The 12741-nt window shown below is 43.7% G+C and overlaps 1 protein-coding gene across 3 annotated transcripts in view; it reads right to left on the minus strand.

Annotated features, from left to right (window-relative positions):
• Nucleotides 1-12741, minus strand: part of NEDD4L (NEDD4 like E3 ubiquitin protein ligase) — a 328543-nt gene that overhangs the window by 162161 nt on the left and 153641 nt on the right. For all 3 annotated transcript variants that reach the window (XM_075841150.1, XM_075841171.1, XM_075841160.1), the window contains exon 4: nt 1226-1264. In XM_075841150.1, the coding sequence (XP_075697265.1) occupies nt 1226-1264 (39 nt within the window). The remainder of the gene's footprint in view (nt 1-1225; nt 1265-12741) is intronic.

Genomic DNA, 12741 nt, shown 5'->3' on the forward strand with positions numbered 1-12741 from the left:
TTTTAGTCCGCGCATGTTCCCCAAAAAATGGATCCGTTAAACGTTCCGGGGTTCCGTCGGAGGTGTCCGTCGGGTGAACCCCGCAACGGAAAGTCAAACGGAAACCACAGCTTCCGCTTGCATCACCATTGATATCAATAGTGACGGAAACATTGCTAATGGTTTACGTTCGTCACCATTCCGGCAGGCTTCCGTTTTTCCGATTGAATCAATGGCGCAGTCGACTGCGCTATTGATTCCATCGAAAAAACGGAAACCTGCCACAACTTTGACAAACAGAAACCATTAGCAATGTTTCCGTCACTATTGATATCAATGGTGATGCAAACGGAAGCTGTGGTTTCCGTTTGAATTTTCGTTGCAGGGTTCACCCGACGGAAACCTCAGACGGAACCCCGGAACGGAAAGCCAACGCTGATGTGAACAGGCCCTTAGGCGTAAACAGCTCCTATGGAGACCTATGTGTCTCTCCATGGTTACAAACTTCAAACAAACCTGTGTGTAGTCCGATGCTGCAGGCACGTGTTACTTTCTTCCATCTGCTCCCTCATCTACAGTTTATATATTAGCAAGAAGAGGGGGCATATACAAGGGGTTAACACGCGGCTGCAGGATCAGACTGCACAGGTTTTTTTTGTGGTCTAACCACGATGACACATAGGACTGAATAGGAGCTGTGTACACAAAACCTCTAGATATTTAATTAAGACCAGTCACACATTTACAAAGTGTTTATATCCTCCAATACTTCATTAACGGAAGATTAGGCAACGCTGAAGACCTACGTCCAGATTAGGACATAAAACTAAGCTACGGCAGGGAGCCATCATTGCGCCAGATCTCCTTTAGAAGAGGTTACACTACTCCTCCTCCATCTGGACTATAACGTAATAGGTTTCCAATTGATAGGGATCATCATGTCCCTTCTTTTTGGTTTCTGACGTTTGACTCCTATTAGTATCATCTGTATATGTAGATTTGTCGGCCCTTTTGCTGCAGGCCTGTGCAATCAATTACCGGCCTCAGCGCTGGAAAGAGACTTGTCCTGCTTTACACACTGCTCTTATCCAGCGAGATTACGCTTGTCTGCTAAGCCAATTGACGTTCTAAAAACAGACTTAATGGACAAAACACAATGGAAAAACTGCCATGGCCTCTTCACTCTGTCCTCACCCTGCTACGGCCCGGATACAAGAAAAAAAAAAAGAGAAACATTTTTACTTACTCTGAAGAAGAATTCTTCATTCCACTTTGGGTTCAGCGTCTAAAAACATAAAATAAAAGATCATCAAAAAATGTGACTTTGTGATTGACGACAGGTAAACAGGACAGGTTCTCGTACATATTTAATGGGGGATTATTTTACGTTCACAAAGATCAGGTGACAAAAGCCGAGGTGGCAGCTCTGTAATAGGACCCCGGCAGTGACCTCAGAGGGTGGCAGTGTATTGGTGACTAGGGAGATCTAAGAGTAATTTTGAACTAAAAATAGAGATCTATAGATAGCAGAGAGATCATTTAGGTCCCGAGCAGGAGAGACGACTCTAGAACATATCAATGACAGTCCTGAAATCATCATTATAAGAAAGCAAATGACAGACACGTATTATTTGATGAACAAGTACATGTAAAATAAAAATGAATAAAGAAGAATATAAAAATAATATCAGCATACCTCCCAGCCATCCCAGATTCAGCGGGACAGTCCCGGATTTTGAGCGGTGTCCAGCTGTCCCAGGCAGCCGGTGGTATGTCCCGGACTCCTGGTGTCAACTGTATCTGCGTCCTCAGGACGGAGATACAGTTAAACCCAATTCTGAAGCAGGGAACTGTAAGCTCCCTGCTTCAGCATTAGTAGAGAGGACTCTCCGGGCACAGCACTACTTTGGACAGTGATACCCAGGGCTTCCCCTAAATATGGACAGTGACGTTAGTGGCTCCTCCTCTAGCAGTATCCCCGGCCAGAGCGTTGCCAGGGATTTCATTCCTAGAGTGAATCCCTGATGTCACGGTCCATATGTGGACCGTGACGTCAGTGGCTCCTCCTGGAGCGGAAACCCGGCCACGGCGTTGCCAACCCTCTGGCTGGGGATTTCGCCTCTAGAGGGAGTCCCAATGGTTACGGGGGGGGGGGGGGGCGGGCGGTATCACTGTCTACAGGGGGGGTGGCACTATGTGGGCACATGCACAAGAGGCAGCGAAGGGGGCATTATATTGTATTGGGGCAGCTATGGGGGCATTATACTGTATGGGGCAGCTGTGGGGCATTAGACTGTATGGGGGCAGCTATGGGGGCATTAGACTGTGTAGGAGGCACTATAGAAGCATGATACGGTGTGGGGTGAAGTGGGTGTGTATGGTCGGGGATTGGGCAGGATTAGAGGCGTGGCTTAAAGGGGAAAAAATTTATGCGACACAGGGGGTGGTCCCTCTTTGCGATACTTGAAAGTTTGGAGGTATGGATCAGTCATAACTGTTTTTAGGATAGGTTGCAGGATGCCATAGGCGCCTTGCTACCTCTATAGGACAAAACCTGTAATTTGCTCCCGAGGAAGTCACTGCAAAAGGTGCCAAAAACACGTGGGTGTCTCAAAGCACTATACACTTTATCTCACTTTGTTAACGGGGCACTATACACAAGTGTTAGGATGTAATAGGGTCTGTGTAGGGACAGTTATTCGGGGTCGTCCCTTTCGAGGCAGGTGCATGGCTAAGGAGAAAGTGAAAAGGAGATTTTAGGGTGAGACTTTGTGTTTGCATATACACCTCATATCTGCCCATAGTTGTTAAAGTAAAACGAAGGCTAACATCCTGGAATCCATGGCAGTGACCACTATCAGAGGATCCAGAATTGATCCGCAGAGAGGAGGACATTGAGCTGTGGTTGAGAATGTGCGCTGCCACTCCATTCAAAGTCTATGGGAATGTTGGAAACAGCAGAGTATAGTGCTCGGCTGTTTCAGTCAGTCCTGTAACCATTGGAGTGGCGGGTACATTCTCGACCACCGCTCTATTCAAGCACCTCCTTAACCGCCGGTGGCAGTGAGCAGGAAGGAGTACCCCCGTTCTCACAATCTTTTGGGTTCCCTGCAGGGGACCTCTAAAATCGGTGATAGTCGATTCGGCGACAACCCCTTTTAGGGAACGTTTCGAAACCCAAATCAGTGATACAGTATAGGCCCATAGCAGTCAATGAGGCCTGAGTATATTCCTAAATGGCAAACTTCCCTTGGTCCAACATCCAGGGTCAAGAATTGAAAGTATTAGGCCCCAAGCACACGAACGTGCTTTTGCGGCCGCAATTCCCCCGAAAATCCACGTGAGAATTGCGGCCCCATTCATTCCTATGGGCCCATGCACACGACAGTGGTTTCCACGGTCCGTTCATGGACTGCAGAAAGAACGGACAGGTCTTATTACAGCCGTGTTCTGCGGTCCAGGTTCATAGGAAATAATGCATGCGGCCATGTGCACGGCTCGCGATTTGTGAGCGGCTCGCGGGTGTCACTCCACGGCCGGCTGACCAGAAAATCACGGCCGTGCATATGGCTACGGTTGTGTGCATGAGGCCTTAGTGATTTTTTTTAATAAAAGGAGAAAAAAGGGTTATGGTCCATCTAACAGTAGATATTTCTGTGCATCAGTACATATTACAAAAGTTTCTATAAACAAAACGAATTCATCACAATTACGTGATTTTAATTTATGACCACAAGATGAAGCAAAATTAACGACCGCCAAATGCACATTACATGGTGACATTCAAACAAAGCATCATCACATCTACAGCCATCGGGAGAAAAACAGACTACAACTCCGCTATGAAGTAGTGCAGGAAAAAAGTGGAGCCGTTACCCATGGCAACCAATTACAGGGCTGCCGTAGATGTAGTAAACATCAATATGATAGCACAGTGTTTCCCGGCTAATGGCTCCCAGGCCCTCTGAATGTGGTTCGCCAACAACCGATACAGTCACCAGGCATGTCACAGTATGATAAAAACAAGGCACCAGAGAGTCCGAATCCTATCATTATCGACGGACACCACATATATATCGCGAGGCTTTATTTTTTTTTATCACTCCTGATAGTCTGCTCGGGAGCACCCCCCATTAACTAAAGCCAATATATTTATCCAGGACAACATCTCTTGACTGAAGGACCCATTATGTTTTCTTTTACCTGGAGAACTTACAAGGTGTTTTCCCTGAGTGACTATTTCTACCCCTATAGCTGGTAAAATGGCCGCTGTAACATAGCTGTGTCCTAGATCAAAAGAGGTGAGGGAGCCATTATGGTACAGCTATGATTACCGTAGTTATACCAGCTTAGCAGTTTCTTTATAGAGGCAGTCTGAAAATACACTACTCAAGTAGCTGCTTTGTCCCTCCCCTGTGCCTTATACAGCAGCTCTGCTTGTTCAGATAGGCTGTTGTGTATAAACACAAGCCCACCCCAGGCTCAAAAGGAATTCATGGCATGAAGAGCCAATTTCAAGCAGATTACCGGGTAACTGACGCACATACTGTATAGTAAGGGAGGTGGATTGGAATTTCACCATATCAATAATGGGGTCTTGTTGGTCCTTAGTATTGTACACAAAAAAACTTTATTGGTTTTGGTTTGTGTAAGAGAGGCTGCATGGTATACTGCTTGGCGAGCTTTTTTCCCTTGAATTTCCGTCTTACAAGGGCTTGCTAAAACAGGAGAACTCATGCACAAGTCCGTTATTTGAATCAGTGTCCTATCAATTTCTTGCGAATAGCATACTGAACCACTCATTTCTATGGGGCCATGCACACGTCTGTTTGTTTGTTTTTTTGCAGATCCGTGTTTGTTCCGCAAATTATAGAACAGGTCCTCTTCTTGTCTGTATTTGCGGTCTGCCTCACCCATTCTAGTGTATGGGTCTGCAAAAAAACGTACAGCACACGGAAGCCACTAGGATCTGTGTTTTGCTGTCCGCAAAATGGAAACGGTCGTGTGCATGAGCTCTTATAGAAAAAATGCTTCCTGGCGTCCGGTAAGAATTCTGTGATCAAATGAAGGGGTGTAAATTAGTTTTCGGGTCTGATAAAAGGCACCATGCGCACTACTCATGGGCATTATGATGGGGGCTTTTGGGGCATTGTCTATATAAAAGGGGCACAGCAGGTGGCTGAGAATTTTGCACCAAATCATTATTAAAATCTCCCTAATGTCATTCATTAAAAGTAGGCAAGTATAGCTAAAAGGGATAGTAAAACGGACTCCTTAGGCCTAAGATACAATTAATAATAACCTAATAAATAATTAAAAGCTGCTGTTGTGCTGTACAGGACTGGGAGACAAGCCATACGGGACTTGTAATGGTGGGCACATCATGAGTAGGCACATTTGCTATGAAGAACTGTAGAAAAGCTGAGTGATATGGGAGGTGTATTGCCCATTTGCTACGCAGGTTTATCATTCAAGACTCTAGGATAGCTGGGTGACCACTTTTATGGGAGCTGTAATGGTGGCCACATTGGTCACCTAGTTTTCCCTTTACTTCCTAGTTTGTTTTTTTTTTACCTTAAAGGTTTATTTTTAAAACCCATTTTCATAAACCGGATTACTGAATTCTGAGTGAATAGTGGGGGGTCCACTGTTCAGGATCCTCATCTCTTGACCAGAGTCGAGAGCATTTACAAGTGTCTCTCTCTCTCTGGAGGACCTGTCCTGCATTACACAGACAACCCATTGAAATGAATGGACACTGTGTAATCCTTAATTTGCCAAGTGGTGGTGCTGCAGAGATATTGAACATACGGCCCGATTTCTCCACAGATCATATCTGATCGCTGGTGGTTCAAGCACGGGGACACGGTGTTCAGCTTATTGTTATGGGACCCTTCTAACAAGTATGGATTGCCCAAAGTGGAAAACCTCTTTAAATGCAGTTTAACTCACTTATAATTGGTCAACCACTTACTCTTACCCTTAACCAAGGCCGGGTTGAGGTAGGAAGTGAATGGTACCATAATTTAGATGCTAGTTAACAGTGACATTGTATTTGAACATATATTAGCGGAATCTTTCTGCCTTCATTGTGAATGAAAGGCACATTATAAAACAGATACCCACGATTGAATTTCCCAATATAATCGCTCTACCATGATGAGAACAAGCTGATAACGCAGCACTCATTACTATGGGATGATACCCGTGACCTGCGGATGAGGTGTCTGCCATCTGTCTTACACAGGTGACAAAGCTTGAGTGACACTATATCGCTTATGACATCTTAATAATATGGAGTGATGGGACTCCTAATCCTACAGTCCTGGCAGAGCCTGGCAACCGTGACTGGTATTTATATATTCCAACTATCAATTTAAAGGGGTTGTATAGGATTTGAAAAACATGGCTGCTTTCTTCCTCCAACAGCATCACAATTGTCCCCCATAGACGTGTGGAGAGAACAGTGACTTTTCAATACACATATATATGGTTTCTGATACAAAAAAGTGGCACAAATCCTATGATACTGAACGTTTAAAACACAATAAAGCCTTGTAAATGTCTCTGGTCTTTTTGCCTCATCTCTGGTCGACAAACCAACATATGGTAACTGATACAGAATCATTCACTCTATACCAGCCTAAATTTAATGACGTGTGCCACACAGTGAAAGGGAGGGTTACCTTACTGTGAACAATTGCCAGGAAGAGCAGAGAGAGGGAGGCAAGGACCTTCTGCATGACTATGTGACAGAAAAAGCTACTCAATGAGTGCTAATTGTTGACAATCGAGATAGACAAATTTCTGTCTGGGAAACGAAATCCTAGATAAGTCTGGTGCGTAAACGGCCGGGCTTACAGGAGAAAGACTGCATACTATTACTGCATATAAGGCTTACCGCCATGGCTACCCATCATCTTGAATCTGACTAGCAATGCCACCAAACCTTATGATATACGATGATGCACCAGTGCACACGGGAGGTGAAGGAACTCCTCCTGGCGCCTTCACATCTCTCCATGACCCCATAGTAGGTAAAGGGATTATCTCTATGGTACATAAACCTTCACCTAGGGCAGGGGATTGGTATTATGTCTGCATTGAATTTAATTAGCGAATGGCAGGGCAGGGAGTAGGGAACTAGGGAGGGATTCATCGATCATTCGTTCTACGATTTGGATGTATGGTCAAAAAGATTAGAAGAACCACGCCGAACCGGCCAAATCCCACCCCTGCGCGTAACCATAGTTTAATACATATTCCATTGCATTGTCGTTTCCTTGTGCAGCACCTTGAAAAGCCCTTTACATTGCCAATCAACCTCACCTCCCTGTCTGGGTGACCACCATTTGTGTACAGAAGAATCAGCTTTACTACAGACTGCCTCTCCATACTAAACAGACTTGTTTCAGGTCAATCAATCAGAATCACGAGGTGGTTACCCAAGAGACCATCCAGCTTCAGGACAAAATACAAGCAAGACAAGAAGAAAAGGTGCAGGGACAAGAAATATTGTAAGGTATGTCGTGTCTATGCGCTGACAGGGAGTCTTAAAGGAGACATGGGGGTAGCAAATGGAGATAGCAGCTTAACTAGGAGCTACTAGGCCCCTGTGCTAAATCTGTAACATTCACCTACCATGTTCCATTTATAATACTGGTGTCTTCCCATGTGGCAGAGGGGCCTTTGGGCCCCCTCAGACACCACAGCCCGGGTGCGACATCTAACGCTGGAGCAGCTGAGGAAACACTGTCCAGGAAAAGGGACTATATTATGTAAGATACCATCAATCACTAGATGTATAACCTACCTCCTTGACCCAGCTGTATAGCAAACATCACTCGTAAAGCAGGACAGGAGTATGTGGAACAAAGAGCGTGCGCTCTGTTTACAGAAAATATTTACTAGGGAAATACATATCTTTCTTGCAGAGACTGGATTTTTTATGACTAGTTTGTACAAAACAAGAGTTTCTCAAGAGCATAGTGTCAACACGGAGCAAAATCGGGCAGCACCCCTGTGCCTGGCATTGCAGTCTACTGCTCTGGGGTCGAGAGTTTCACTACCACCATCTGCATACAGTTATCATTTTCTACATGGAGGTTTCTTCCTAACACTTTTGCTTTCTCGGACTGCATAATGTGAGAATAGAATAATAATTTTATTTATAAAGCGCCAACATTTTCCACAGAGTTTTACAATAGACTTTTATAAATAGAGTCGGCCATACACTTTAGAATAGTTCGACCGACCGCTATTTCTCCCGACTTCTCTATACACATGTATGCTCAGCAGAGTGTGGATGTGTTCTCAATAGGGAAAATGCCGGACCACGATAGCGTAAGGGTATGTGCACACTCTTACTAAAAAAAAGTCTGAAAATACAGAGCGGTTGTCAAGGGAAAACAACTCCTGATTTTTAGACGTTTTTCGCGGCAGTTTTTGCAGCGGTTTTTCGATGAAAACCGGCTCCAAAAACGGCTCAAAAAGTGACATGCACTTATTTATTTGCGGGCGTTTTTTTACGCAGCCGTTTTTCAAAATGGGCGCGTAAAAAAACGCCCCATCGGAACAGAATGCCGTTTTTGCCATAGAAATCAATGGGCAGATGTTTGGAGGCGTTCTGCTTCCGATTTTTCAGCCGTTAATTGGCTCGAAAAACAGCCAAAAATAAGCCGTGTGCACATACCCTCACTGAAAACGAACAACAGGATGGGGGATGTTGAAACCTTCACATGCCTGACCATTCTTTCCCCCAACATCTGTTGTCGGGAGAGACTCGGGCCGTTGCCATACACACCAAATTGTCGGCCAGTATTGACGAATTCGGTTAGTGATGTAGTCCATTGATAGATATATAGCGCAGCTATTACCTGCTGCCTAAAAATGCTCATAAATATTAGATGAACGTCATCCAAACCTGACGATTCTAGCGGGATCAGCTGTCCATCTAATGGGAACGGGGCGCCCTGACTTTCCATTGGCTGCAGATGTCGGGGGGAAAAAAAAAAGATCCCTTTTTCTGGCAGCGGCTTGTTCCTCTGTCGCCATTTAGTACAGATGCATGCTTGGTCAAGCTGAGAGTGCATGTGTATGGGGAGTCGGAAGGAATAGCTGTCGGCCAAACTAGCGTGGTATATGGACAGCTTTACACTATATCACATTTTACTGTCTCTTCCTCCTCTCCTAATAGATCGATTGGGAGATAGATCGATCGATCGATTGGGAGATCGATCGATCGATTGGGAGATAGATCGATCGATCGATTGGGAGATAGATCGATCGATCGATTGGGAGATAGATCGATCGATTGGGAGATAGATCGATCGATCGATTGGGAGATAGATCGATCGATCGATTGGGAGATAGATCGATCGATCGGGAGATAGATCGATCGATCGGGAGATAGATCGATCGATCGGGAGATAGATCGATCGATCGATAGGGAGATAGATCGATCGATAGATTGGGAGATCGATCGATAGATAGAAAGATAGAGATAGATAGATACTGTAGATATGAGATAGATAGATTGATGCATTTGAGATGGATAGATAGGAGATAGATACTGTAGATATGAGAGATCGATATGAGATGTATCTAGATGTATTTTATATCTATCACAGCCCCTTTAAATGACATGTAGAACTAGAGAAAACATATTAACAGCAGATACAAACAATGCAGCTCCATATAGTGACACGACCACTTCAGCTCTGCTACATAGCATTCCTTAGACTCAAATATTATTATTATTTTTTTTACTGACCGTTTAGCAGAAACTGTAAAGCGTCCAATCCAAATTAATCCCAAACTGCTCACAGGCCTAACTATTTCCAGAGACTTCCATAACAGGACACTACGATAATCCCATACACCTTTGTACTCTCCGGGCCAAGCAGTGAATGACACCCAGGCTACACTTTATCACACGGTAAACAATAAATGAGTTATCCAATAGTAGCACAACGCTCTATAGTGAAAACTAGTCTGACAACTCTCCGCACTCTGCTCCGGCCAATCAGTCCTCGGTAGAAAAAGTAAACTTTCTATGACACAGACCGATTGTATAAGAACAATAGGTGCGTGTATAGGAAGAAAAACCTTCATAAACCCTTTATTATGTAACAAGTTACAGGGATACCACAAAAAAAAAAAAGAAGGCTTTGACATTGTATTACGGCTATATTTACTATACTTATAAATGTGAGGTTTTTAGTGCTCATTGTGGTCACATTGTGTGTGCCCCCCTGCCACGACAAGGTGTCCTTATTCAGATGGGACCCTACACTACCAATATACCTGTATAGATAGACCCGTACCTCTTGTTCTCTGGGTAAGTAGGAACCAACTTTATTCTCCGCTTATTAAAAGATAGGAGGAGTGCACGATCAAGATGGAAGCAGTCACCAATTTGTCATTGGGGCAACATTATTCTGTATTGTGAGAACTTTGTCAGTAGGGCCTCATTCATATGGCCGGATTACGGTTCTAAGGAGTCGTAACAGTGTCCATAGGAGTCTATAGGACCCTACTGTACTTTCAAATGCTTCCACTGACACATGCAGAGGTTTTGTTCTGTCAGATCACATATGAATACTCGAGAAAAAAACGGTGTCATCGGGTGGCATATTATGCAGCGGACACGACAGTGGAAAGAAAAACGGCCGTTACAAACGGATCAACGGTCAGTTTTTCATGACCGTTTTGCATCAGTGTCTCCAAATTTTCATCCATTTCCCGCCCGTCTGACGGTTTTTAATGGCTGTTAATTATTTGTTTGCCATTTGTTTTTCATGGTCGTTAAAAAAAAAAAAAACAGAATAGATTAATTTCATTTATCAGGGTTTCTTGTTCCAACCCCCTGAAAACACCAGTGTGCCCATGTAGATCGTACCCACAAAAATAGTGCCACAGTGCCCATATATAAAGTGCCATATAGCGTGCCATAGTGCTTACAAATAAAGTGCCAAAGATCATGCCACAGTGTACATGTAGATAGCGCCAGTGTCCCCTGTAGATATTGCCCATATAGTGCCACAGTGACCATGTAGATAGTGCCACGCACCTACATGCAGATAGAATCACACCCCCACGTAGATAGCGTCATACCCCCTGTAAATAGCGCCACACACAGCCTCCCTGTAGATAGCGCCATTGGGGCTCCCTCTAGGACTGGAGTCTCCGGCCAGAGTGTTGCCAAAGCCCGCCGTTTTTCTCTGCCTTCCATGGAATTCAAAAGGAAGTCAGAGGCAGAAACGCAGCAAGAAAGGACAAACCACTTTTTTTCCCCGTGAGCGGCCAAAAGCCGCCCAGGAAAAAAAAAAACCTCTGTCTCCCATTAAAAATCGACGGGAAGGGGGTATTTTGGCAATTTTTTGTCACGGATTCCGACGCGGTTTCCTCTTCAAAATCAGTGACGAAAAAACTCTCTGAACTGACCCTTTAATGTAGAGCTGTGCCCGGGGAGGCCAGGATCAGTTTTAACGGCCATCACAAGGATTTAGTTCTGAAAAATGGCCATTAAGAACTAATCCATTGACATATGTTGGGTGCCGTCAATCCATGAAAACGACCAAAAATAGAACATTAATATACCCACAAAAATTCACTGTCCTGAAAACGGCCGTGTGACAGGCGTTAAAAAATGTCAACACCGCCAGCTGACAAGGTTTTTGTAACCATAACACAAAATTAAGTAGAAAAGCGATAAACCTTTGCATTCTCTACTCCTTTTCAACATTGAGAGATATATATATATATATATATATATATATATATATATACACACACACATATACACACACACACACGCATATATATATATATATATATATATATATATATATATATAAATCCATACATATATATGCACACACACACACACACACACACACACACACACGAGAATGGTGACAGCACACTGCAAACACTAAGGGTATGTTCACACGAAGAAAGGAGGTAGGATCCAGCGCTGGGTAGCGTTTAAAATGGAAAATGATTTTCCAAGTTTAATTGGTATAAGTTAAAAAGATAGTCCAGTTGTAGGATGTCCTGGGTGTGTAAGAAGTGGGGAGGTGGTATCCTCTAGGCCTACGCGTTTCGGACGACTGCCGCGTCCTTAAACTTGGCTATGGTAGATTTGCAAATGAGCGCGCTGTCAGTTTTATGTTCGGTTGATAGTACAGCTGATTTTGATGATGGTGATTGCGTGTCATGGTCAGTTGTGCATTTGGAACGCAAGTGCCGGAAGTGGGTATGACATGATCGTGGCTTGTATTGTGTTCTTTAGTGTGCATTGATGTATAAAAGTTTATTTTTCTGCTTTGTATGTCAGTTAGGAATCTTCCAAGTAGTATATTATTTAAAAAAATCATGTTAGACTTTATATTTATTATTTTGTTGAATTGTTTTGTATTCCAGAACTCGTTTTGGAATAGAGGGTAGAAGACGGTAGCCGGCTTGGTTAAACCTCCGTGTCGGGTGTATTAGAACGAACAAGAAATATGAACTTTTTTGGTGTAGGTAAGCCTTTGTATGAAAAGGAGTTATATATCAATGCTTAAATGATGAAATTATTACGTATTGGTATTATCTTGGAAGAATCAGAAAGAATCGTATTGCTACTACTAGAACATAACCTAATTTTAGGCTGTGTATTTGTATATGCCTCTATCATTGTTGTATATGTGTGTCACTGATCATTATGTATAAATATATGTAGCTGCTATTTTATGTGTATCACCGATCATTCCATAT

This window comes from Rhinoderma darwinii, chromosome 1 (assembly GCF_050947455.1).
Source record: "Rhinoderma darwinii isolate aRhiDar2 chromosome 1, aRhiDar2.hap1, whole genome shotgun sequence".
Taxonomy (NCBI): Eukaryota; Metazoa; Chordata; class Amphibia; order Anura; family Rhinodermatidae; genus Rhinoderma; species Rhinoderma darwinii.